General features: G+C 68.5%; 3 protein-coding genes across 8 annotated transcripts; all 3 read left to right on the top strand.

Annotated features, from left to right (window-relative positions):
- Positions 1–323: 323 nt before the first annotated feature.
- RABL6 (RAB, member RAS oncogene family like 6) lies at positions 324–14332 on the top strand. 4 transcript variants are annotated; one of them, XR_009447773.1, is made up of 15 exons: positions 324–458; positions 3580–3714; positions 4711–4758; positions 5823–5875; positions 6938–7029; positions 8375–8515; positions 8867–8972; positions 9983–10086; positions 11167–11486; positions 11659–11809; positions 12239–12439; positions 12515–12695; positions 12873–13129; positions 13591–13649; positions 13737–13762. XR_009447773.1 is itself a non-coding variant. In XM_059658653.1 (15 exons), the coding sequence occupies exons 1-15, from the start codon at positions 329–331 to the stop codon at positions 13914–13916; spliced, it is 2073 nt and encodes a 690-aa protein (XP_059514636.1). In that variant the 5' UTR covers positions 324–328; the 3' UTR covers positions 13917–14332. The 4 variants fall into 4 exon arrangements, 3 of the variants coding, with proteins under 3 accessions (XP_059514636.1, XP_059514635.1, XP_059514637.1); XM_059658653.1 differs by having other exon boundaries at positions 12958–13129; positions 13737–14332; XM_059658652.1 differs by having other exon boundaries at positions 12239–12695; positions 12958–13129; positions 13737–14332.
- A 1337-nt stretch (positions 14333–15669) lies between these two features.
- AJM1 (apical junction component 1 homolog) lies at positions 15670–20498 on the top strand. Of its 3 annotated transcripts, none has more exons than XM_059658650.1 (3): positions 15670–15791; positions 17158–17326; positions 17415–20498. In XM_059658650.1, the coding sequence occupies exon 3, from the start codon at positions 17474–17476 to the stop codon at positions 20396–20398; it is 2925 nt and encodes a 974-aa protein (XP_059514633.1). In that variant the 5' UTR covers positions 15670–15791; positions 17158–17326; positions 17415–17473; the 3' UTR covers positions 20399–20498. The 3 variants fall into 3 exon arrangements, with proteins under 3 accessions (XP_059514633.1, XP_059514634.1, XP_059514632.1); XM_059658651.1 differs by having other exon boundaries at positions 15713–15791; positions 17138–17326; XM_059658649.1 differs by lacking the exon at positions 15670–15791 and having other exon boundaries at positions 16164–17326.
- Positions 20499–22331: 1833 nt separating this feature from the next.
- Positions 22332–24243, top strand: PHPT1 (phosphohistidine phosphatase 1). The gene is made up of 3 exons (XM_059658645.1): positions 22332–22901; positions 23234–23358; positions 23985–24243. Exons 1-3 carry the CDS (start codon positions 22463–22465, stop codon positions 24075–24077), a joined length of 657 nt encoding a protein of 218 aa, XP_059514628.1. The 5' UTR covers positions 22332–22462; the 3' UTR covers positions 24078–24243.
- The last annotated feature ends 1428 nt before the right edge of the window (positions 24244–25671 follow it).

Here is a 25671-nt window from a genome sequence, read left to right as displayed (position 1 = left end):
GCGCATGCGCACCGCCGCATTCCCGCGGCGCTCCGTAGCCGCGCGCGCCACCTCGTGCGCATGCGCACCGCCGCATTCCCGAGGCCCTCGCGGCGACCCGTAGCCGCGGGTCCCTCAGAGCCGCTGGCGAGATGGCGGGGCAGACGGGAGGAGGGCGGCCGCGCCCGGGGCCGAGGGGCCCGGAGCACAGTCGCCGCGGCTGAGTCCCCGAGCGGCCTCCGAAGCAGGTGCCCGGCCTCCGGGGAGCGGGGCATGGTGCGACCCGCGCCGCGCCGCCGCCGCCGCTGAGCTCGCGGGCCACGCCGCGCTCGGACGCGGGAGTGGGAAGATGTTTTCCGCGCTCAAGAAGCTGGTGGGGTCGGAGCCGGCCGCGGGCCGCGAGAAGAACATCCCGGCCGGGCTGCAGTCCATGAACCAGGCGCTGCAGAGGCGCTTCGCCAAGGGAGTGCAGTACAACAGTGAGTGCGGCTGGCGCGGGGCGGGGGCGGGGGCGGGGGCGGACGCGAAAGCGGGGTCCGCGGTCCCGGACGCGGCGCACACCGGCCCGGGTGATGCCGGCAGGCCCTGTCCGCACGTTTCGGGGTGCGCTGAGCCCCGGCCCGTGGCGGTGCGGGGGCCCCGGCGCCTTCGCTGAGGGCGCAGGGAGCGGGCGCGCCCCTCTGACCCGGCGCTTCCCGGGGACGCGGCACCGGGCGCCCTGCGCGCGGTTTGCGCGGGGACATCTGCCGGGGGCGTCCGCTCCAGGTGCTCGCGGCGGCGCCCCGGGTCCGGTCGAGTGGAGTCTTACATAACGGGGAGCGCCCCCGGCCTGTGCCATCGCGGGGGACGGGCGCTCGTCCGTGGGCCGCCGCCGCGGGGGGCGGGAGGCGCCGGAGGAGTGAGCCGCGGGGTTTTCATTTGTTGACTTGGCGTCTGGCGACGGAATATCAGCGACGCCACACGCGCCCCCCCCCCGTTTTAAAGAAGCGTTTGTGGGGTGCGCTAGGAGCTCCGGAGGCACGGGCTCCCTCCCCTGCGGGAGGCCGTCCGTCCGCCATCAATTATGCAGACGGTGCGGCCGTGACCTCCTTGGAGTTTCCGTCCGCGGCGACGGGAGGGCTGGCCGCTCCGCTTTCAGGTCGGGCGCCGCAGGGTTAGGGGGCCTGGCTCCTCCGCGGGGCGCTGTCCTCTGGTGGCATTTGGGGGTGAGGTGTGAGAGCGAGGACCTGGGGAGCCCCTGTGCGGGGTGAAAGGGAGGCTCCGCCGGTTGGAGGTGGCCCCTGCACGAAGGGTCTCGGGTTCGAGTCCTGCTCCAGGACACCGACCAGGTTGTGGGTAACCCCGGTGGCAGCTGATGGATGTTCCCCTCTCTCTCATCAGTGGAAGCCGTGTCCACGGGGAGGATTAACGGAGAGAGGGGTGGCGGCTGGTGTATTTCCACTCCACTTGGCGTGTGTTGCTCTCGCATTCAGAGAAGAGAACAAGTGCGAATACTTACTGCACAGACGTTTCAATCTGCACTTGGGCCCGGGTTTAATTTCGTTGCTCACGGTTTTGCGTTAAACTTCGCTCCATCTGGCAGATGGCTTGGCCGCCCCGTCGCCCGTTTGCAGCCGCCCTGGCGGTCCCGACCTGCCCGGCCCCTCCCGGGCTTTCCCGCTCGCGTGCATTTGCTTAGCAAATATTGATTGTGCATCAGCGCTTCCAGGGGGAGGACGCCGCGGGACTGTCTGAGGTTGAAGCCACGGGAACGAGGGCGCGGTGAGGGTGGGGACGGGGTTAGAGGTCAGAGCGGGCTGCTGGGCAGAGGGCGGGGAGGTGTCGGGGCCCAGGCTCCGGCCAGGGCGCTGTGCAGAGGGGCGGAGAGGAGCCCCGGGCCGAGGGAGCTTCCGGGCGGGGAGCGGAGCGGAGTCCACGCTGCCGGCCGCGCCCCGGGCTGGTTTCCAGCCGCAGGGCAGGGCGTCGGGAGCTTTTCACCCAGCCCCACGGGAGGAGCGCAGGTGTGCGGCCGCCGTAGCCCATGCGCGCCTCTCTCTCTCTCTCTCTCTCTCTCTCTCTCATGACTCATAAAAGAACACGATCCCTGTTCCCTCAGGAGACGTGCGGGGCTGTGAGTGGGTGGGAGAGACCCTGGGCCGGCAGTGGAGGGAAGGGCGGTGGCCCTCGGCTGCTCAGCGGCTGGTTCCCGTGCTGCCCCGGGAAGGGCTGCTCTTAGCCCTTCTGGGCGAGTCTTAAAGGTCCTCCAGGCCAATCACTCAGCTCATTTGAGCCAATGCCTAAGGTTCTGAGATTGATTTTTATTTGTATTTTTTTAACTTAAAAGTAGAGGCTAGGGCCTAGCTGGTTTGGCTCAATGGATAGAGCGTCAGCCTGCGGACTGAAGGGTCCCGGGTTCGATTCCCGGTCAGGGCACAGGCCCAGGTTGCAGGCTGGATCCCCAGGGTGGGGGCGTGCAGGAGGCAGCCGATCAATGGTTCTCTCTCATCATGGATGTTTCTATCTCTCCCTCTTTCTTCCTCTGAAATCAATAAAAATATATAAAATAAAATGAAATCCCAGGAGTCAACACATTACGGAGGAGGTCAGAATCAAGGCATTCGGAAGTCCTTGTGTCTTTGAAGAGGAAGACAAACTTATTAACTTTAGACTTTATTACAGCAAATGTAAACGTTAAAAACTTAAGAGATACCAGTCAAAGAGTAGGAGCGTGTTGCAAATCTTCCAAATACCAGGCAAGACGAGGAATAAACCCTGCACAGGTAGTTAGTGGAAGTCAGCAGGGGGCGGGGGCAGCCCCGACAGCTCCACTCCCACCTGGTCCTGGTCCTCGTCCGCCCCACTGGCTCCGCGAGGCACTCCTGACTGCCCTGCTCGGGCGGACAGATGGACAGGCACCTTCCCGGAACCAGCCGGCTCCAGGCACCTGGTGCTGAGCCCTGCCTTCTCTCGAGGCAACAGGAGGTCCACACTCCTGCCTAGAGTGCGGGCTCTGGCCCCTGCCCAGCCCCTGCCCTGGCCCCTTCCCCCGCTGGTCCCACAGGCACGTGGCAGGCTCTCCCCGACCCTGCTCTGTCCTCCCGCGTCCACGCCTGGCACAGGCCACCCCATAAACACGTGTTGTCGAGGGGGCAAATAGGACGCGGGCTTTGTGCCGTAACCCCCCGTGTCTTCGGAGGCCCGGCGCTCTGCAGAACTGTGCACTAAAGATACAGAGCGGAGGAAAGTAGGTTACGGGCAAACCACCAGCGTCTAGGAAGCCGCCGCCCAGCTGCAGCCCCCGCCTTGACCCTGACCCTGGCCGTCCTCGGAGTCCAGCCCGAGGAGAGACGCTGTCCTGTGGGTGCGAAGGCTGAGCAGGCGCCACTGTCAGCCCAGGAGGGAATGCCTCTGGGCTCTGCTGCAGAGCAGGGAGGGCGAGCAGAGGCCGAATAGGGCCCTGATGGCCCCGCCAGCCCACCCTGGCGCTCTGCTCCCCCTGCTCGCCAGCCACTCCGGCAGGGTCTGCGCCGAGGAAAGCATGTGCACACAGACTCTGGGTGAAGGGAACGTTTGCTTTGGTTTGGTTTGTTTGCCTGATCTGCCCTCTCTCCCTCCCGCCAGTGAAGATAGTGATCCGAGGCGACAGGAACACGGGCAAGACCGCGCTGTGGCACCGGCTGCAGGGCAAGAAGTTCGTGGAGGAGTACATCCCCACCCAGGAGATCCAGGTCACCAGCATCCACTGGAGCTACAAAAGTGAGTGCTGGGCAGTGGGGGGCGGGGGTTTCATTGCATTGCCCTTCTTGGCCTTGGTTCCCTGGAGACGGCATTCTCAGCGTGGCGTCGTCATGGAAACTGTCCATGTGTGGGAGCGCCCTGACCTCATAGGGGCTCTCGTGACTCTCATCAAAGTCACTTCAAAAAATGAAAGATAAATTTAAAAAAAGAAAAGGAAAAAAAAAAGAGCAAAAGAAGCAAAGAAAAAAAATAAATAAATAAAAAGTCACCTCTGGGACACCCTAAGTCCCTCCCAGAGGAGCAGGCGGGCAGCAGGGGCTCCATTCTTGAGCCTGGAGACCTCGGAAAGGCAAACGCTCTGGCCTCACCCGGGACACGGCCCGCCTGGGAGCCAGGCCCTGTGCGGCTCCATCCGCTGACGGCCCTTGGCCATAGCCGGTCTCTACTTGGGGTTTGCAGTCCCTGTCCCCTAAGGACTTGATGGGCACCTGGCGGCCTCCCAGGTGTGGCTGGAGCCGCCAGCAGCTTCCAGGGAGGCGGAGGGGCTCCTGGGTGTGGGGATTCGCGAGGCGCTGAAACGTTGCTTTTCACTGAGAACACACGGGCCACAGCAGGACACAGGCCTCTACAGGGTCTTGAGTCCCCTTCGTGAGGCCAGGCTGGTCCCGGGACTCCGCCAGGCGCTGTGGCCCCTGCTCACCAACCAGGGCACCTGCAGCCTCGGGGCAGCTCAGGGAGCCTCACTCACCTCCCCCTGCCCCCCGCCCGAGGCATTTCCCCCCTCTGGGTGAGGCTGGCAGGGGCGCCTCGGTTCCCCTCAGAATCCTTGGGGTGGAGAGTGGAGGCCTCCCTGCCACCTAGGGAGGGGTGGTCTCAGGCTGCAGCACATGCAAAGGTCCTGGGCGGAGCTGGGTGCCCTTGGGCGGCGCCAGGAAGAAGGCTGCGGCTCTGAAAGCCCATCCTTGTGGCCCCAGCAGTCACTTGGGCACTCATCTTCTTCTCTTCCCGTTTTAGCCACTGATGACATCGTGAAAGTGGAGGTCTGGGATGTAGTGGACAAAGGTAAAGCCCGTCTTTCTCACGCGCCCTCCTCCCTCTCATCCTGAGTCGTCCTGTAAAGAGAAGCACCCCTCCTTCCTGCACCAGCTGGTCGGCGTGTCCTTGTCCTGTGTGGCCTGTCAGCCTTCAGGGCGGCCCTGCCACCGCCATGGCGGGCTGATGTCCGCGTCCTCTCAGAGCCCGGCTAGGAGGTCTGGTTAGTGCTAACGTCATCCAGTGTGTGGCCCGGGCCGGCTCCCTGTGCTGGTGGCCGGGGGCGTGCACAGCGGCCACCTGTCAGGTCTGGGCTGTCCGAACACCTGCGTCACCAGGACCAGGCGGCGGCGAGAACCTGCTGGAGCTGAAGGAGGGGCCTTTGCTGCCCGGCCCCACCGGCTGCCCTGGTGGACGGGTCCAAGGCGGCGAGGGCTCAGGGAGAAGCTGGGCGAGAGGCAGAGCTTGGGTTTTTAATGAATGATCCTGTTTCTTCTGGGGGTTGTTAGTTTGCCTGGCCGGCCACTCTGACCCTGGGGGGCTGTGGAATTGCCAGCTGTGAACAGTCTTCAGCCATGCCGGGAGCGGGGCTGTGTTCCCCGGGGGTCACCAACTGTAGCTCCGTGGGCCTGGGGCCCTGCATCCAGCTGGTCCCCCTCAGCACTGGCTCAGCCGCCTCGAGGCTGGGCTGGGACCGGGCCAGTCCAGGAGGAGGTGCCTGCCTTGGAAGCCGAGCCTGGCAGGGGCATCAGGGCCACCTCACAGGCAGCCCACTGTGCCCCTGGGCCTGCCCGTGCCTTCCAGGCCAGGCCCAGCTGTCGGCAGCCTGGGGGCCTGTCTCTGGGCTGGGCTGGTCTGGGCTGGGGCAGCTGGAGTGGCCAAGAGGCCTCACTGGGTCCCGGCCTTGTCTTGCTGTCTCTGGGGCTGCTCTGGTGCCGGTTGAGTGGGGGGTCGGCTCTCGGGGTCTCCAGTCAGTGTGGCTCCCACTGAAGAGGGGCTGGGGTGTAGGGGGAGTAGGGTGTAGGGAAGGGGTGCTCCTACCTCTGGCCATCCTTAGACCCAGAGTCTACCTGGTAACTTTTGTCTTTTATAAGGAAAATGTAAAAAGCGGGGTGATGGCTTGAAGATGGAGAATGACCCCCAGGAGGTAAGCGGTGTCCGGCCCGTAGGGTCCTTGGTGGGGGGTGGGGGTGGGGAGCACTCTTCAGACCCCCTGCCTGCCTGTCCCAGCTGCTCACGGGACCCTGTGCTGCCTGTGGTCACGGGGTGGCTGGGCCCCAGAGCTCCTGCCGCACGCACGACCGTGTGGAGTTTGAGCAACCTGAGCAGGGCTAGGGGAACTGGCCAGTTTGTTCCCCACCCCAGAGGCCTTGGTCCTGAAAGCGCAGGACATGCCTTCCTGCCGTGGCCTGTGCGCCTGTGGGCATGAGCGTGGCTCCCAGTGGGCTGCCACGTGGCCACCCCCCGACACAGAGAAGTTGGGCCCCAGCGGTCTCCGTCCAGGGCGGCTTCCCACTTCCTCCGGGGGCCCTGCTCCCCCTGCGCCTGCAGCCGGCCTTGGGGTGGGCAGCCTCCCCAGTCCCCTTCATGGCAGGAAGGTGAAGTGCCCACCTGGCCCCTGTGTGTGGGGGTGACCACTGCCCCCAGCACGGCAGGCGCCGTGGCCTGCATGCTCTAAAACAGGGGTCCTCAAACTACGGCCCGCGGGCCACATGCAAATACCAATATTGTATTTGTTCCCGTTTTGTTTTTTACTTCAAAGTTAGATATGTGCTGTGTGCATAGGAATTTGTTCATAGTTTTTTTTTAAACTATAGTCCGGCCCTCCAACGGACTGAGGGACAGTGAACTGGCCCCGTTTAAAAAGTTTGAGGCCCCCTGCTCTAGAAGGTTCTCTGCAAGTGTGCTTCCTCATGCTGGGACGCGGGCCTTGCTGGGGGGCCTGGACCCTGCACTCTCCTGGGGCCTGAGAGGGAGGTGCTGTGGTGGCCAGTGGAGGAGTCCCCCCCAGGCCCGGCAGAGGCACAGGCACGGCGGCCAGGAGTCTGAATGTTCCCGCCAGACCCTCTGAGGCAGTTTTCCCGCCCTCACTGCGTCATCTGTGTGTTCCCAAAATGGAAGGCCTGTTCGGCGTTCCCGGGAGCCGTGGGCTCCACTGGGGGCCCTGCCCGCAGCCGCGTCGCTCATGCCTGACCCCCTCCCGTCCCAGGCAGAGTCTGAGATGGCCCTGGACGCCGAGTTCCTGGACGTGTACAAGAACTGCAACGGGGTGGTCATGATGTTCGACATCACCAAGCAGTGGTAGGTGCCGGCTCCTCGCACCCACCCCCCAGGGACATTCCCCAGGTCCAGCAGGTGGCGGTTCCGCCGGCGTCACCACTGGTGCCAAATGCTCCTGGAGGGCCAGGCTGGGGCTGTGCACGGTGGCAGGCCAGCTACAGAACCGGACCAGATGTCGGGTCTGCACGTGCGCTGGGCCAGCGTGGGGGTGTTCCCCTTGGCGTGGGGGCGGACAGCTCACGTGGGGGCGAGGCATGAGCCTGCACAGCCCCCAGCCTTTCCTGCAAACACCGTCCAGAATCTGGTGGAATCAAGTGGCCTTTTGTTGGGGCTCCCACGAACCCCCTTCTTTGACTGGTGCTAGGAGGACGTACAGCTACGATCCATCTCAGCAGGGGGCTCCAGAGCAGGAGCAGCGTGTGGGAGGTGCAGGGGGAGGGTGGGGTGCTGGGCGCCAGTTCCCAGGGCCTCTGCCTGGAGCCACGTGGGACTCGGTGTCTGTCCTGCCTGACGCTGGGACGCAAACACCCAGGGAAGCAAGTGTCTGAGTAGCGCGCCGGGTGCCCGTCCAGGGCGGCTCCCCAGGGAGAGCTGACGGGGCCGCACCAGCAGCCTCTGGGCTTCGAGGTGCCACCGAATGGAGGTCTTCAGGACGCAGAGGGAGGGCTGATGGCGGCTTAGAGACGGCCGGGGGCGTTCACTCGGCCGCTCACCCGGCCTGTAAGTGTTACTGTTGCTGCTGCGCTGGAGTGCGTGCCGTGTGTGGGTCCCGCGTCTGGCACCCAGCCCGGCTCTCCTGAGCATCGCACGCCCCTGCAGTGCCGGCATCGCCCTCGCACGCCTGGGTGTGCTGGGTGGGCTCATCCGTCTCCCATGGTGCCCAGCGGTGACGCAGGTCCCGGGGGTCTGGTGTGCACTGACCACCAGCACCCAAGTGACAGACCGCTGGGTGGGCAGGCAGCGTGTCGGAGATGTGGAATGGGTGGTGGAGCCCCAAGCACACGTGTCGCACATACCTGCTCGGAAAGCGGCAGCACGCTCCTCGGGGACATGCCAGGGAAGAAGGGGCTTCCCCGTGGGCGCTGCGGTGGGCCCCTGAGCCCGGGAGTCAGGTGGCTTTGCTGTGGGCTTGGGCACGGACACGGTCCCCGAAGCGTCCTGGGGCTTCGCTGAGCCGTGACCTTCAGTCCGGGAAGAGCAGCGCTGGAGAGCTGGGGCAGGCGGGGCCGCCCATGCCTGTGCCCGGTGTGAGCCACGGGCACTGCCCGCACAGGAGGGGTTCCATCGGTCCAGGGCACGTGCTGCACGGGGCCAGGGTTTCGGGGCTGAAACTCAGATGGGTCTCTCCTCACCTGTGCCTCCGAAGGACCTTCAGCTACATCCTGCGGGAGCTCCCCAAGGTGCCGACCCACGTGCCCGTGTGCGTGCTGGGGAACTACCGCGACATGGGCGAGCACCGCGTCATCTTGCCTGACGACGTGCGCGACCTCATGGACCGCCTGGACAGGTGCGTGTCGCTGGGGAGCCGCAGGAGGCCTCGCGGAGACCTGGGCCTGGAGCCGAGGGGATGGTGTGGGACGGGATGTGGACTCCGTGGGAAAAGGGGGGAGGGCTGAGGACCCAGCGTGGCAGCTGGTTCCTGGCACCTGGCGGGCGGGTGAAGGGTGAGGGGTGAGCGCACCAGCCCAGTGCCGGCCGCGCCCTGTAGGTACTCAGCTGAGCGGAGCTGCCGAGTCTCTAGTCCTGGCCCAGGGCCACTCGGGGGTGGTGACCTGCTGGAGGTGCCCAGGGGTGGGGGCAACAGGGCAACCTGGCCAGTGCAGTCCTGCCCAGGCCGGGCGCTCGCTCCTCTGCGCAGACCACCGGGCTCCTCCTACTTCCGCTACGCCGAGTCCTCCATGAAGAACAGCTTTGGCCTCAAGTACCTTCACAAGTTCTTCAACATCCCCTTCCTGCAGCTGCAGGTGAGCCCTGCCCGCCTCCCTGTGGACGGGCGCTGACCCCTGCGCCAGGCTTCTCTGGCCCTGGTGCCCACCCCTCTTCACTGGGTGCCCACAGCGACCCTCTGGACCAGGCCTCAGCAAGCCTGGGGGTGCTCGGCCCCTCCCCGCTGTGCCGGGGAACAGTCCACTGCCCGGTGCCGCACCTGCTGGGTCTTATAGAGCTTTAGCTTTTATGTTTTGGGGTGGTTTTTAGGTTTACAGGGGAGTTGCCAAGATGGTGCCGAGGTCTGTGTCCTCGCTCCACTTCCCCAGTGCTGGCCCCTCACATCTCCGTGTGCTTTTGTCAACCACAGAGCCGTCCATCCCTTAACGTAACACACGGCTTTGTCCGCACTCAGGGACTCCTCGGTCCCACCCACACGCAGCTGTCACTTTGCTTTGGGGCAGTAGAGGTGACCCCTTCTGGCCAGGAAGCGTGACGTCGACACGGCTGGTCCCCGCGTGCTGACCCAACGCCCCGAAGCCACATTGGCTCCGTTCTCTCCAAACGGAAGTGGGACTCGCAGAGACCAGCCTCTTCCTTTCCTCTCGCCTGTGGTTTGGGAGGCCTCACGGGCCCCACAGGCTGGGTGGCTGGTGCTCCGCGTGGCCGGGGCGAAGGCCCTGTCACTGCACCTGTTCCTCCCCCGCTGTGTCACTCTGTCCTTCAACTTTCTGTCCAAGTGTGACGCGCACACAGCACCCCGTGGCTGGTGGCCCCGTGCACCCTGTACCGGCCTCCGCACAGGCCACAGCACAGGCAGCACCGGGAGGCAGGGCTCGCGGGGTGGCTTGTCCCTGGCACTGGCATCATCGTCACAGCCACACCGAGCGCCTTAGGTGTCGCCCTGGCCACGGGGAGGAGGTGGTGTGAAGGTCCAGGTCTCTGCGTCCCGTGCTCGGCAGCTGTTGGTTCTTCAGCGGCGGCCGGGAGGCTGGAGGGGACGGTCACTGCCGCGGTGTGACCCTCAGGTGTCCCTTCCTTCCCGCAGAGAGAAACGCTGCTGCGGCAGCTGGAGACAAACCAGCTGGACATCGACGCCACGCTGGAGGAGTTGTCGGTGCAGCAGGAGACCGAGGACCAGAACTACAGCCTGTACGCGGCCGGGCGGGGCTGGGCACGGGCAGGGCTCAGGGACGGCCGGCAGGACCACGCCTGCGGCAGTCAGTGCTGGCACGACAAGGGCGGCACCGCCGGCCCAGCAGGCCCGTCAGCCGGGGGACTTGTGGGTCCGAACATCCGAGTCACTTTCGAGGTGAAGGGGGGGTGCTCAGAGCTGAGCACAGGCCCCGGGGGGCGGGGGGCACTGTGCCCAGCCCTGGGTCAGTGAGATACGTGGGGTGAGATAGGGTAAAACAGCGCTTGTCTAGAACATGTGGGTTAGATTTCCAGTGGAAGCCACCTGGTTGGGGGAGCCTCCTGGCCTCTCCCCACCAAGCTCTTGGGGCCGAGCCCTTGGAGGTGTCCTGACGGGACCCACAGTGGCTCTGGCCGGGGGCACAACAGGACGGGGGGCACCAGAGAAGGCTGCTGGGGGGCCGCCCGCACAGCCCCGGGTGCAGGGGCACGGCGCGCAGCCCGGCCTGTTGGCCCCGCGGCCTGTGCTGCATCCGCCCGAGGCCTCAGCAGGACATGTTCTGGCTGAGGTTGCGCCATTTTGAGCTTGGCTTCCAGGTCGGGGCCAGCGTGGGGGAGGGTCCTCAGCTCCTTGACCCGGGGGGGGGGGGGGGGGCTGACACCTGACCTGGTCATCGACAGCAGAGGCTCCAGAGCTGCCTGTGCCTCCAGCAGGTCAGCCGATGGCAGGGGAGGGGGCTGGCCTGGCTGTGGGGCCAGAGGCCAGACTCCACTCCTAGCCATGCCATACTCCTCCCCGAAGTCCAATCTAAGGGGGGGTGGGGGACCAGCCTAGACCCCCTTCCGGTCCCCACAGGCCCAGGTGCAAGCAGCAGGGCTTGTCTCAGCACCAGTCCTGCCATCTGCGCGCAGGGCGGGGGGCGTGGGTGGGAGGGCCAGGCTGGCCTGCGGCCGTCTCCTCCCAGCCCTCTGCCCCAGGGAGGCTCTGCTCGACGGCAGGGCTTCGAGGCTGCTGGGCCTGAGCACAGGGACGCCTGTCGCCAAAAATCAGAGGGAGAGGCCGGGAGGCAGCCTCCTCACTCCCGCCTGTGCCCCCAGCTTCCTGGAGATGATGGAGGCGCGAAGCCGAGGCCACACGTCCCCGCTGGCGGCCAACGGGCAGAGCCCGTCCTCCGGCTCCCAGTCACCTGTGGTACCTGTGAGCGCCGTGTCCACGGGGAGCTCCAGCCCCAGCACGCCCCAGCCGGCCCCACAGCTGCCCCTCCCCGCCCCCTCTGCCTGCCCCTCCCCACCGTCCCCCTCAGAGGCCCCGCTGCCCCCCGCGCCCCCCGTGGCCCCCGCTCCAGCCCCAAGACGCAGCATCATCTCCCGCCTGTTTGGGACCTCGCCAGCCGCCGAGGTGGCCCCGCCCCCCCCAGGTAGGCCCCAGGGGCCCCTCGGAAGGTGTGGGCAGCCCGAGCATCGATGGCACCATCGCCCTGGCCCTGTGAGCTCCCCCAGCCTGGGACCGGGTCCCCTTCCTCCTGGGTGGGCAGTGTGACGGCCCAGTCACAGGCCAACCCGGCTTGCGTCCTGGCCCTGCGGGCACAGATCCGGCCCCGGCTGCAGAGGCCCCGGCGGAAGTCCAGGACGTCGAGGAATTTGTCCCTGGGGATGGCCTTGACCACAGCTTCCTGGATGACGTGGCCCCCCCGAAGGATGAGAGGACAGTTGAGGCCGAGGCCCCTCAGGACAGCGACAGGTACGGGTGGTGCCAGGCCTTCCTGTGAGCCACGGACCTGGGCCCTAGACAGCACCCATTCGGGCAGCAGCCGACCTTGCCCTCGGCCCCACCCGCATGGCCTCCCTCCTGGGCCCACTCCACGCTCCCCAGTCTCACCAGGTCCCTGAGAAATGCGCAAGGACAGACGCGCCCTGCGAGCCCCCCCCCCCCCCCCCCGCAGGAAACAGCCCCTCCGGGGGCTTCCTCCCCTTGGACCCACCTCCCTCCCTGCTGCAGCCTCTGCTGTTGCTGCCAGCATGGGCCCCTGCAGAGCAGCCCGAGCCTGCCCAGAAGTAGGGTCCCCCCACCATTGAGCCCCGCCATCAGTGACCAGCCCTGTGGCTGCCAGAGGCTCCCCAGGACCAGGACCCTCTCATGACCTCTGACCTCCCTGCCCCTCCTTCGCAGCGACGGGGAGGCCCCCGGAGGGAACCCGATGGTGGCGGGTTTCCAGGACGACGTGGACCTGGAGGACAAGCCGCCCAGCAGGCCCCTGCTGCCCACGGGCCCCGTCTCCAGGGAGAACACTCTTCCCAATGAAGAGGCTGCAGGACCCCCCAAGGCCGCTGCCCTGGCCCCCCAGAAGTGCTCCGAGCCAGAGACCACACAGTATGTGGGGATCCCCAGGGGAGCGGCCCCAGGAGAAAGGACAGACAGGCCCCTGACCGCCTCCTTGTCCCGAAGGCCCCCCACAAAGGCCCCGAGGCCGCACAAGCGCGCGGAGCCCTCGCGGGGGCCCGGCGGGAAGGACGAACTGGCAGCCTCGTCAGAGAGTGACCCCGAGGGGCCCATCGCCGCGCAGATGTTGTCCTTTGTCATGGATGACCCCGACTTCGAGAGCGACTCGGACACACTACGGAGAGCGGTGAGGGCCGAGGGCACCTGGGGACGGAACGGCAGGGAGGGCACAGCTCCCGCGTGCTGGGCAGCAGCACCGTGATGCCAGAGCCCAGGCCTGGTGCCCGTCACGGGCACAGAGGGGAGGGGCTGCAGCGTCCTGGCTGCCACCCTCAGGCACTGCTGTCCCCTTCCCCTGGGTCAGGTGTGGGCCCTCGAGGAGCCTTGTCACCTGCCCAGGAAAAGGCAGAGCCTAACGGCACGGGGGCCCCACCTGCCTGCTCCTCCAGGACGAGCTCCCGGTGCGGGAGGATCTCTCCGACGGGACGGACGAGGACACGGGCCCTGCCCAGGCGCCCCCGCCCCCCAGGCCCCCGGCCCCCGCCTTCCGAGTGAAGGACGACTTGGATCTCTTTGGCCTGGGGCTGGAGGAGCCCGGCCACAAGGCGAGCAGCAGCGAAGGTAGCCGGGCCGTGTCTGATCCCCTGCCTGCCCGTCCCTTACCCCGGGGTTCTCCGCTCTGCGGGCTGGCAACGGGCTGTGGGTTCCGAGAAGCCTCAGTCCTGTGGGTCCTGCCTGGTCCTGATGACCTCCCAGACCCGGGCCAGGAGCAGGCCTGGGGGCGTCTGAGTGTCCACACAGGAGGCCTTTAGTGGTGCTGCTGGGAGCTGCCCAACACCCTCACATGCCAGTGCAGCCCCCCCGGGCAGCACACATGGTCTCCTGGCCTGTCCCCGCCCTCCATCCTGCGCTGCCTGCGCCCGGCCCTGGCGCAGTGTCACCAGGGACCCGTCCCAGAAAGGAGAGGAAGGGGCCTCCAGGCTTGTCCTGGATGCAGTGTGGCTGTTCCCGAGGGACCAGTCCCGCAGGCGGCCGGGGGGCGGGTGGACCGAGAGGGGGGCTGACGCTGGGTCTCTCTGCAGATAAGGAGGGCAGGCCTCCCTCCAAGGAGAAGAAGAAAAAGAAGAAGAAAGACAAGGAGGTACGCCCTCCCCTCCCAGGTGCCGTGCGGGGGCAGGGGGGGGGGCGCGTCGGGCCTGGCGCCTGGTGACGCCATGTTGCTCCGCAGGAGGAAGAAAAGGCGGCCAAGAAGAAGAGCAAGCACAAGAAGGGCAAGGACCGCCAGGAGGGCCGCGAGGACCGGAAGCAGCGCAGGGGCAAGAGGGCGGCGGACGAGCTGGAAGCCTTCCTGGGGGGCGGGGCCCCAGGTGGCCATCTCCGCGGGGGAGGGGACTACGAGGAGCTCTAGACCTGGCACGGGGAGCACGCACACTCCACGCTCGCTGGGGCACTGGGCCCGCCCTGCGGAGGGTGGGCAGCAGGCGTCGGCCCTGTTGCTTCTCAGGGAGGGACGAAGGCCCAGGAGGCCGGCAAGGCTGTTCACAAGGCAGAGCGCCCGTCACACCCAGCTCCTCCTCGCCGGCCACCGCATGCGGGCAGCGCGGCTCCCTGGCTGCAGCTCCCTGGGCTGTGCATCGCATCCCAAGCCCTCTGGGCACCGCTGCTGCTGAGGCCAGGCAGTGCCGGCACACCCCTGGGGGCTCCTCCCAGGCTGGTGTCCAGCGCCACACCTGCTGGGCGGTCACCCGTGGAGCCAGAATGTCCTCATTCATTTCCTTTTCTCCTTCCACACTCGGCTCCCACCATAAAGCTCTCCTGTTGTAATGCTGGTCTCTGTGCTGCTTCCTGCTGCTCCGCTCCTGGGCGCCCTTGTGCCTGGCCTGCAGGCCGCCTGGCCGGGTCGCCACAGCTCTGTGGTTCCCAGAAGGGTGGCCGCCCTCTAGGGTAGGAGGCCTTCCAGCCCCACTGGCTAGGTGTGACCTTTGGAGGACTTCCCATCAGGCCACGAGAACCACGTGCCGTCCAGGTGGGCCAGCATGGCCAGTGTCTGCGTGTCTGTCCCGTCCACCTGGGCCAGGGCTGGGCACTCGAGGGCAGGCTGTGTCCTTGCTCCACTGGCTCTGCCCACCCCAGCAGTTACCATGGGAACAGCTTTGATGCAGGAACTGCCCCACCCTCCAGGGGTAGGCAGGCTGGCATCCTCCTCCCAGTCCAGTAACCCTTCCTTCCCCTTTGAACCTGGAGTGGGGGTGGGGGTGGGGGGCAGTGGGATAGCCACTGGGCAAGCACCAAGCCGATTCACGCAGGGACTCCCACAGCCTGGGAGATCATTTTTTTAATGCATTTTTATTGATTTCAGAGAGGGGGAGAGAAAATCAATGATGAGAGAGAATCATTGGTGGGCCACCTCCTGTACACCCCACACTGGGGGTCAAGCCCACAACCTGGACATGTGCCCTGACTGGGAGTCGAACCATGACCTGGTTCACAGGTCAATGCCCAACCACTGAGCCACGCAGGCTGGCCATCCTTGAGCCCACAAATGGGGTTGTGGCGAACGTGTCACGACCTTGCCCAGGGACCCACATTTCATGGTCCCGCTCCTGCCCAGCTAGAACGTTCCCTGGCTCAGCGTCTTGTTAAGGGGGTGCTGGGAGGCTGCAGTGGGCCTCATGCAGCCTGCCCAGGGCAGTGACAGCCCCTGCCTGCTGGACGCTGGGGGCGGGAGGGGGGCAGCAGGGGCCTCCTGGCCTGGGAGAGGCTGGCACCCTAAGGAAGGGCGTCAGGCCCGGTCCAGCTGGGGGCCATATGGCCCAGGTACCTGCAGAGTCTGGCGCCTCCACACGCCAGCAGGGCCAGCAGGCGCCGAGCAGCCCATCTGCTCCTCCTGGGCCGACCCGGGTGTGAATTCCAGGAGTGGTGCTGGGGGTGTCCGGTCCCGGCCAGGGCTCTGCCCCCTTGTCCTGCCGGGCGGGAGCCGGCAGCACCAGCAGGCCCTCTGGTTGGACCCCAGGCCGGCACCTGGCGGTACAGGAGGGCTCGTCCCGCACAGCACAGTGCTGAGCCCGAGGCACGTGGGTCCCAGGCCCCAGGCGCGGCCCCTTTAAGTGCAACGCCACCGGCCACCAGCGGGGGCAGCACCGAGCCGCCGGCCTCCGCTCGCTGCCTGGAAGCTTCTGCCGGTGCCGGGGACGCGGTGCGGGTGCGGGACGCGCGGAGTGGGGGGCGGTGGGCGGGCTCGGGCCTGCACGACCTGTCGGTTCGGCGGGCAAGCAGCGCTCAGGTAAGAGGTCGGGGCTGCTGCCCACGGGGGGGGAGGGGCGAGGGGGTGTTCCGCAAGGATGGGGGCCACCCCGCCATCCCTCTCGGCTGCTCGGGGTGGGGGCTGTGGGCCGGGACGTGCCATGGGGGGCTGCCCCCAAGTCATCAGGCCTGAGACCCAGGCGGGGCCCCCGCCCCTTCCCCAGGCGGGGGGTGGGGTGGGGGCGGGGGCAGTCCTCGCCCCGCAGCGCCAGGCCAGGCTGTCACCTCCCTGGGGCGGAGCCTCGCCCTGTCATCGCCCCGGTTCCGGCCTGACTTTGAGCTCGGGAGGGTCGGGAGGGGACGGGGGGCCCTGCAGCCAGGGGCAGAGCCGGTGGGTGCGCGGCCGGGCTGGGGACCGACCCTGACGCGGAGGACCAGCCCCGCCGGCCGAGGCCCCTGCAGCCAGGACAGAGGGTCGGACAGGTGAGGGCCCAGCATCCCGTCCGCACTCGCCCGGAGCCCAGCCTCGGGCTGTGAGGAGGCGGGGCCCCCTCCGCACCGTCTGGCCCCTCCCAGCCGGTCCGGGCCCTGGCGCCACAGCGGGGCTGGCAGCCCGCGTCTGAACGGGAGCCGGTGCGGAGGGTGGACCCCGGCCCTGCCCGCACTGCGGGGGTGGAACCGCGGGTTTCCATGGAGCCTCCTGAGCCGGCGGGGAGCGTCCTCGCCGGAGGAGGGGTGGAGCCTAACCCACCCACCACGCTGCCTCCTGGCAGCCTCCTGCCCGGGTGCCCCAGGCGGGGGAAGGGGGGCAGCTCACACGCCCCCATGTGGCCCAGCCTGGTTTTCAGGTCGCGGTGCACACGCTGCAAAGCTGGGGTCACTCTCCCCGCCTTGTCCTGAAACCTAGGAGCTTGGGGGGTTCCGACCACCCTGAGACGGCTGCGTCAGCAGTGTCTGCAAAGGGGAGCGGGCTGGGGGCCCAGGTGTGCTCTTGGGGGACATTACTCAGGCCGGGGCCATGCCAAGTGTCAAGGGCGGACAGGCCAGCGTTGCAGCCTAAGGACCATGCCTGGACCTGGTGTGGCCGCCTCGGGACTGGGGCCTGGAGCATCCAGCTGTCCCCAGTGAGGCGGCCCTGGCTGCGCGGGGGAGGGGCTCCATGCAGCCTCCTCCAGGGGAGCAGGAGACGGACTGTGACTGGGCAGAGCTGGCTGGGCCAGGGGAGAGCACTGGTCACCAGGGGCTATGGCGCCAGCAGCAATAAGGTCGTACATTAGGCCCCAGATGAGCTCCGTCCTTCCAGCCATGGGCACCAGGGAACACCCCTGCTCTTCCTGCCGGTCGGGGACCAGGAAGGGGTCTGACCAAGCCTGCATCTAACCACAGCAATGGCATCGCCTTTTCAGCCGACCCACGCGTGTCATCCACTAGAAAGTGGCCAGGACGATGGGTTAGAACCTGAGCGGCTGAACAGCTGGGCTCCTTCCGCAGGGGCTGCAGGCGGCGGCATGGAGCGAGTGTCCGCGGCCTCGGCCAAGGCCCCACACCAGGGCTGCTCCGCCCCCCGCGCCCCAGGTAAGCCCGTCCGGCGCGGGGGGCGGGGGGTAGGGGGCGGGGCCGGGGCCGGGCTGCGGGGGGCGGCCCTGACCGTGTCTCCCCCCAGGGCCAAAGCCCCACGAGGCCGAATGAGCTGCAGCCGCCAGCCTGGGGACCTCGTTTAAGATGACCCGCACGGACCCGCCGGATCTGCTGGTGTCGACGGTGTACCAGGACATCAAGGTGGCGGCCCCCGGGCCCTCGCCCAGGCGCCCGCCATGTGAGCGCCCCACGGCCCGGCCCGCTGCGCCCGTGCCTTTCAACAAGCGCCACTGCCGCAGCTTCGACTTCCTGGAGGCGCTGGACGGGGCCCCGGCCATGGAGGGCCGCCCCGAGCCGCCGCCCCCAGAGCTCCCTGCGCCTCGCTCCCGGCCCCGCGACAGCGAACCCCGGCGCCGCGCCCGCTCCAAGAGCGCGCCCCGCGAGCCTCCGGGCCTGGCGCCCGCGCCCGCCTCGCCGCCAGTGCTGCCGCGCCGAGGCCGAGAGGTCCAACGGGCAGCGCGGGCCGAGGGGTCGCCACGCCGGGAGCCCTCGTACCCCGCGCTGCGCGCGCTCGCCAATGAGCTGCACCCCATCAAGCTGCAGCCGCAGCGGGGCGGCCCTGGCCGCATCGCGCCCCTGTGCGCCGTCCCCGACCGCTATGCGCCGCCGGAGCTTCCAGCCGGGCCTGCCCCCCACGTCCGCTGCCGCCTGGACATCAAACCCGACGAGGCGGTGCTGCAGCACGCCGCCCGGGGGTCGCGGCCCTGCGGGCCCGCCCAGACCGCACCCTGGGCCCGCGCTGCGCCGCCTCTCCACGGCCTCACGGTGCCCGGGCCACACCACGTGGCGCTGTCGCGCACCCCCACGCCCAGCGACTCCTACTGCGCGGACCCCCGGGGGCCGTACTGCGATGGGCTCCTGCCCGGGCCGCGGGACTATGCGGAGCGGCGCAGTCTGCCCTTCCCCGCCCCGCCCGGGCCCTCCCAATTCTTCTACACCGAGGAGCCCGACGGCCACGCCGGCGGCTTTGCGGCCAGCCCGGGCCCCCCCTGTGACAGCTACTTCCCCAGACCCTTCCGGCCCGAGGAGCCCGCGAGGCCCAGCCCACGGCGTGGGGGCAGCTACCTGGCGTGGGAAGCGCGCACCTTCCCGTTCCACGAGCCGCCCTTAGGCTCCTGCTACGGAGACGCCCCCCGAGCCCACATCCAGCCCTGGGGTCCCTGCCATCCGCCCACGGAGACCCAGGCCCAGCCCGCCGCCCGACCCTTTTACACAGAGGACTTGGGCCGGTACCGAGACCGCGACGCCCTGGCTCGGACGTACCCATACCCACGCGGCAGCCCGGCCTGGGGCGACTGGGGCCCGCGGCCTTACCGAACCCTGCAGGTGGCGCCGCCCCCGGCCCCAGGCCCGCTGCTCGCCTCCTGGCACGGGGGCACCGGCACCAGCCCGCCCCGCCTGGCCACCGACAGCCGCCACTACTCGCGCTCCTGGGACAACATCCTGGCGCCCGGGCCGCGCCGCGAGGACCTCCTGGGCCGCGGGCGCAGCTACGAGAACCTGCTGGGAGGGGAGGCCCGGGAGCCGCGGGGCACCTCCCCGGGAGGCCGGCGCCCGCCGGTCGTCGTCAACCTGTCCACCTCGCCTCGACGCTACGCTGCGCTGTCGCTGTCGGAGACGTCGCTGTCGGAGAGGGGCCGCGCGGGCGATGGCCCCGGCCGGAGCTGGTACGTCACCCCGGAGATCACCATCACGGACAACGACCTCCGCGCCGCCGAGCGCCCGACCACCAGGGGCTGGGAGCTGCCCGGGGGCCGCCGGCGGCCGCCCCCGCCCGCCGCCCCCGACGGCCCCACCTCCGGTCGCCAGCGCAGCCTCGAACAGCTGGACGAGCTCATCACGGACCTGGTGATCGACTCCCGGCCCCTGGCCGGCCAGGCTCCCCACCCCGCGGCCGACGGCCTGGGCCGCCAGCTCCGCCGCCTGCTGGACTTGCGGCCCGCGGGCTCGGGGGCCCCGGCGATGGCGCCGCGCTCGCCCCCCGCGTCCGCAGGCAGCGCCGAGGAGCCCTCGGGGGCGGGGCAGGCGGCAGACGAGTCCCCCGAGCCCAGCGCGGACGAGGACGACCTGATGACCTGCTCCAACGCGCGCTGCGGGCGCACCGAGACCCTGTTCCACGCCTGCCTCTACTTCAAGTCCTGCCACAGCTGCTACACCTACTACTGCTCGCGCCTGTGCCGCCGCGAGGACTGGGACGCGCACAAGGCGCGCTGTGTGTACGGCCGCGTGGGCAGCGTGTGCCGCCACGTGCTGCAGTTCTGCCGCGACAGCGGGCCGGTGCACCGCGCCTTCTCGCGCATCGCCCGCGTGGGCTTCCTGTCGCGCGGCCGCGGCGTGCTCTTCCTGGGCTTCCCGAGTCCCGGCTCCGCGGACAACTTCCTGCGCTTCGGCCTCGAGGGGCTGCTGCTGTCGCCCACCTACCTGTCCCTGCGCGAGCTGGCCACGCACGCGGCGCCACTGGGCAGCTACGCGCGCGAGCTGGCGGCCGCCGGGCGCCTCTACGAGCCGGCCGAGTGCTTCCTGCTCAGCGTGTCGGTGGCCGTGGGCCCCGGCGCCACTCCCCCCGGCGCCCCTGCCCGGCCCGCGCCACGGAGCCCGGGGCCCACGGTGCGCAAGTTCGCCAAGGTGGCGCTGGCGGCCGGCAGCCCTGCTCGGCCACCCCCGACGCGGGGGCTGGAGCCCGACATGGAGACGCTGATCCTGACGCCGCCGCCGGGCACGGCGGGCCTGGACCAGGAGGGCGAGGCGGGCCGGCGCGCGCGGGAGGTGGCCTTCATCCACATCCAGCGCGAGCTGCGCCTGCGCGGCGTCTTCCTGCGCCACGAGTTCCCGCGCGTCTACGAGCAGCTCTGCGAGTTCGTGGAGGACAACCGGCGCTTCACGCCCACCACCATCTACCCCACGGACCGGCGGACCGGCCGCCCCTTCATGTGCATGATCATGGCCGCCTCGGAGCCTCGCGCTCTGGACTGGGTGGCCAGCGCCAACCTGCTGGACGACATCATGTGAGGCCGGGCGCCAGGGCCCCACGCAATCCACGTAGGCCCCGCCCCGTCCGCCCTCTAGCCCCGCCCAGTCGCAGGCCCCGCCCCTCCAGGGATGCCCCGAGCCCCGCCCAGCCCACTCAGGACCAGCCTGTCCATTCAGACCCCGCTCCCGCTTCTAGGTCCCGCTGCAGATTCGCCCGGTCCCCGCCTTGCTCACCTTGAGCTCCGCCCAGGGACTACCCCACGTGTCCTCTACGAGCCCCGCCTTTCCTCCTCCCGTCCAGCTCCCCCTGGTCCAGCTCCCCCTGGTCCAGCTCCCCAGCGGGCCTCCCCAGAGGCCGGTCCTTGCCGCTCGGTGCTTCCCGCTGGGAGGCGGGGTGGACTCGAGGACCGCCCGGCCCTGCCTTCAAGCGGAGGGGTCACTACTGCAGACCCCACCACGCAGATCCCGTCCGACCGTCCCTGTCAGCCGCAGGGCCTCCCTGGAACCTCCCCAATCTCCTTCGCCAGGGTCCTGGAGCCCGAGTAGACCAGAGCCTGGTCCCGCCCCATTTAACACGCCCCCCACCCGCCTCCTGTGGTCTGCGGTGCGCCCCGCCCTAGTGGTGCGTTTCCACCGGCCGCAGTCCCGGTGCAGAGGGCGCAGCCAGCCGTCCCCCCACCCCCACCCCACCCCCACCAGCCCGCACGGTGTTTCAGCGCTACCCGCCTGCCTCCCTCGCCACAGGCTGCCCGGCCTGGGCCCCCAGGAGTGGCCGAGGCAGGCGGCAGTGGAGGGTGCTGGAGGTCTCCCGTCCAGGTGCCAGGCAGCCGGCTAGAGGGGAGGAGGCCCGGCAGGGGAAGCAGGGCGGGGGTGCGGGGGGGGCGGGCGCTGGCCCAGAGCTGAGACCTGGCTGGGCACGAGTCAGGCTGCCGGCCCACACCCACAGGAGGGCCCGGGGCGGGAGCCAGGGCAGAGAGCAGGCTCACTGCACAGGGAGGCCGGAGACAGGTGCGGGGACGCATGAGCAGGAGGGACGCAGAAGGGCTCCTACCTGCGGGCGCAGGGAGCCTGGAGGACCGGCCTCCAGTTGGGAGCAGAGCGGGGAAAGCCTGGGTGGGAGCCGCTGAGGTCAGGGCAGGGGTCCGCGAGGGGTGCGGACGTCACTGCGCACACGCGCGCGCGCGCACACACGTGCACACATACATATACACACACACACACACACACACACATACACATACACACACCCTTCCCGCGTGGCCGTTCCTGGCGTTGCAGCTGGAAACGCGAGGCTAGCGACCCAGGCTCCATGGACCACAAGTGACCAGAAGAGGGGGAGGCCGGGCACCCGCAAGGGTCCTCCTGGAGCCCCCAGAGCCGCACCGGGGCTACGAGGGGGCATCAACTGAAATGTGAACGCCCCCTGCTCGCGCCCCCTCCCGCCTCCTTCCCCCCTCCCCGCGCCGCCTCGCCCCGCGCATTTGCACCGGCCACGCGCCCTACTGGTCCCACTCGCCTTCGCGCCCCCCCAAATCGGGCCACCATGCAACCCGCTCCCAGGCCTCCGCCTTCGGCCGGCGGGACAGGAAGAACCCTGGACCGGGATTGTTTCCAGGGGGCGAGCGCTTTTCGAAGTAAAACCACTCGAATGTCACCACTGCTGCCTCGTTATGTTGGAGTGGGCGGGCCGGGGCGGGCGGCGTTCGGACTCGATGGGCGGGCCGGGGCGGGCGGCGCTCGGACTCCCTGGGCGGGCGGGGCGGGCGGCGTTCGGACTCCGTGGGCGGGAGGCGGGAGGCCCTGGACACGGGGCGGGAAGCGGTCAGAGCTGGCGTGCGTCCCTCTGGCCGCAAGGGCCGCCTAGCCCCCTCCAGAGGGGCCTGGCCCCAGCCCGTGGCCCTGCTAGATAGGCAGTTATCCGCCCCTGGTATTTTTAAATATATTTTTGTTGATTTCAGAGAGGAAGGGAGAGAGAGGTACAGATAGAAGCATCAGCGATCAGCGAGGATCATTATCTGCTGCCTCCTGCACACCCGGAACCGGGGCTGGAGCTCGCAACCCGGGCACGTGCCCTGACCGGGACGGAGCCGTGATCTCTGGCTCATGGGTCCACGCTCAGCTCCGCCGGCGGGGCCGCCGCTGGTTTTAACCGCCGCCGCCGGGGCTCCGCGTTCCCCTTTAAGCGGGACCCGCGTGGTCCCGGGGCTGCAAGGAGCTGGATGGCGACGGGCCCGTCGGCGCTGCGGGCGGGCGGCTCGATTGGCTGAGGCTGAGGGCCGGGCTGGCGGCCCCGCAGGATTGGCCGCGGCCTCCCAGGGCCCGCCTCCCGCACTGACGCAGCCCCGCGTGCGCAGGGGCAGGGCGGCGGGCCGCAGCGGCGGGCGCGTTCCCGGGAACATGGCGGCGGCGGACCTCGCCCAGATCCCCGATGTGGACATCGACCCCGACGGCGTCTTCAAGTACGTGCTCATCCGCGTCAACGTGGCCCCGGCGGGCGAGAGCAAGGAGATCGTACGCGGCTACAAGTGGGCCGAGTACCACGGTGAGGGCGGGCGGGGCGTCGGGGCGGGGCCTCTGTCTCAGGGGCGGGGCTTCGGTAGGCGGGCCGTCGGGGCGGGGCCTCTAGCTAGGTGGGCGGGGCCTCGGCGCCGGAGGGCGGGGCCATCGAGGGGCGAGGCCCAGGGCGTCCTGGGAGGGATCCTGCGCGGGGTCTGGGGTCCGGGGCCGAGGCTGCCGTGGCCGACCCCTCGCTCCTCCTCCCCGCGCCCCTGCCCAGCCTGGGGGGCCCTCTCCCGGGGAGTCAGCTGCTCAGCACTGGGGCTCAGACCCCTGGTTCCCACGGGCGCAGGCTGAGTGCCGCCTCTCCCGCCCCAGCTGACATCTACGACAAGGTGGCGGGCGAGATGCAGCAGAAAGGCTATGGCTGCGAGTGCCTGGGCGGCGGGCGGATCTCGCACCAGAGCCAGGACAAGAAGATCCACGTGTACGGCTACTCCATGGTGAGGCCCCGCGCGCACCGCACCCGCTGCAGAGCTCACACGGGACCCAGGGTCGGTGGGAGGCCACAGCTGCCCCGCAGTACAGCGGGCTGAGTCCTGTTCCAGCCTCAAGGGACCTGGTTGGGCCCGGCCGGTGTGGTTCAGTGGTTGGGCATCAACCTATGAACCGGGAGGTCACGGTTCGATTCCGGGTGCCCAGAGTGGGGTGAGCAGGAAGCAGCCGATCAGTGATTCTCTCTCATCATTCATGTTTCTGTCCCTCCCTCTCCCTTCCTCTCTGAGATCAGTAAGAAAACATATACATACATATAAAGAGAGGCCCGGTTGGGCTGTCACTGAGGCCTCAGTATCGGGGTGACACCCAGAGGCCCCTCCCTCTCCCCTCACCAGGCCACCAGTGGAAGCGCGGGGACATTCTCTTGGCGCCTAGAATAGCCTGGGCTTCAGGCGAGAGACCTGTTCTCCGTGGTGGGGCCACCTTCCCACCCAGGGCTCCCCGGGTGGTTGGGGATGATGGCACTTGGCCCCGCCCTGGGGCCCCTGCGCCGCTCTGGCTCCGGGGTGTCACTGCTACCTGGACCCCCAGAGCCAGGACACAGGCTGTGAGAGATGCCTTCTTTCTTCAGGGGTTCGGCCGTGCCCAGCACTCCATCTCCACCGAGAAGATCAAAGCCAGGTACCCCGACTATGAAGTGACCTGGGCAGACGATGGCTACTGAGGCCACCCGCTCAGAACTCTGCCCTTGAAGCCCTCCTGGGGGGCTGGGCTGCCCCCCTGGCACGTGCCACCCTGCCCAGGCTTTGGAGATGGACGCCAGCCTGGCCCCGGTTCCGGGCTTACCTCACCCACGGGAATAAAAAGCACTAACCCAGCTGGGCCCCAGATGCTGTGTCTCGACTTCTCTGCTCCTCTGGGCCCTGACTAGAGAGGGTGGGTGGCAGAGAGTCAGAGGCAGCCCTGGGGCAGGGGCTCCCCTCCCCGCTGCCCCTCGCCCGGCTCCACCCATGGGGGCCCCAGGGAGTGGCCGTGCACACTCAGCTCTTTGGAGTCTGATAGCCCCCCCCCCCCAGCTCTGCCCCCCTTTATGGCCTAACTGCTCCTCCTCATGACTGTCCCCAAGGATATCTGGGATGAGGCCCACCCAGCCCTTGCGAAAGGAGTTGGGGCCTGGCTTGGGAGTGCCCATGCCAGCATGCGGGCAGGGAGGGCACCTGTGGCCACCGTCCCGGCAGCTGACTTCAGCCCTTGTGTGCCCTGCCCACCCAGGTCACACGTGAAAGTGGCGTGTGACTCCTTGCTCCCAGGATCAGGGCCCGGCCCCGGCCCCCAGCCAACTGAACAGGCAGAGCGTCCGACATGGCGCTGGGAGCCCCTCTCCCCAAACCCCTCTGCTCTTCCCAGTGCAGAGCTGCGGGGGGTCACCAGGCACAGGGAGGGCAGAGCCAGGCCCACTGAGGCCCAGCTGCCCTTGGCTCCCTGAGTGTGGGGGTGCCCGTGGCTGCGGCCCTGTCGTGCGTGCCGTCCGTGAGCTCCCGGCAGCCGCCGGGTGGGTGTAGTACCACCACTTCCACGGGTGAGCAGGCTGCCTCCCAGGTCACAGCGTCCGTTGCAGGCAGAGCTCGGCTCCCCACCCTGTGCTGGCAAGTGGGGGGCGGAGGGCATCTGCGGTCGGTGCCAAGAGCATCAGGGCCCCTGGGTGCCCAGCCACACTGCTCGGGACAGTTGTCCACGAACAAATGGTTACTGCCCGGTTGGCGCGGCTCAGTGGGTCAGCGTCAGCCTAGGAGCCAGGAGGTCAGGGTTCGATTCCTGGTCAGGGCACGTGCCGGGTCGCAGGCTCCACCCCCAGCGGGGCGTGCAGGAGGCAGCCCACCCATGATTCCCTCTCATCATTGATGGTCCTCTGTCTCCCTCTCCCTTCCTCTCTGAAATCAATAAAAATACGTTAAAATAAGTGATTATTTAGGAATGAGTAAGGGAACAGACACCATAGGCTGAGTGATGGGGATGGAGATGGTCAAGGCCCCTGGCTGCTGGTCCTCCTCCCAGGGTTTAGGGGTGCTGGGCGCCTGCTGGCGCCCGGGCCGGCTGACCTCACTGCCAGGGTGGGGACAGGCCCAGGAGGAGTGGTCGCAGCCTGTGCTGCCTGGAGCCACCTCCAGTGGGGCCTCCACCAGGCAGGGCTGAGCGGCGGTTGGCGTGACGGGCAGGGCCAGACCTTGGGTCCGGAGTTGCTGGACTAGCGGGAGCTGACGTGGGCCGGGGGCCCCTCTCCTGGACCCTTTTATGACTGGAAGTTTGCCCCCATCAGC

The sequence above is a fragment of the Myotis daubentonii genome, chromosome 11, assembly GCF_963259705.1.
Source record: "Myotis daubentonii chromosome 11, mMyoDau2.1, whole genome shotgun sequence".
Taxonomy (NCBI): Eukaryota; Metazoa; Chordata; class Mammalia; order Chiroptera; family Vespertilionidae; genus Myotis; species Myotis daubentonii.
The sequence above is the reverse complement of the archived record's forward strand: the minus strand, read 5'-3'. Positions and strand labels throughout refer to the sequence as shown.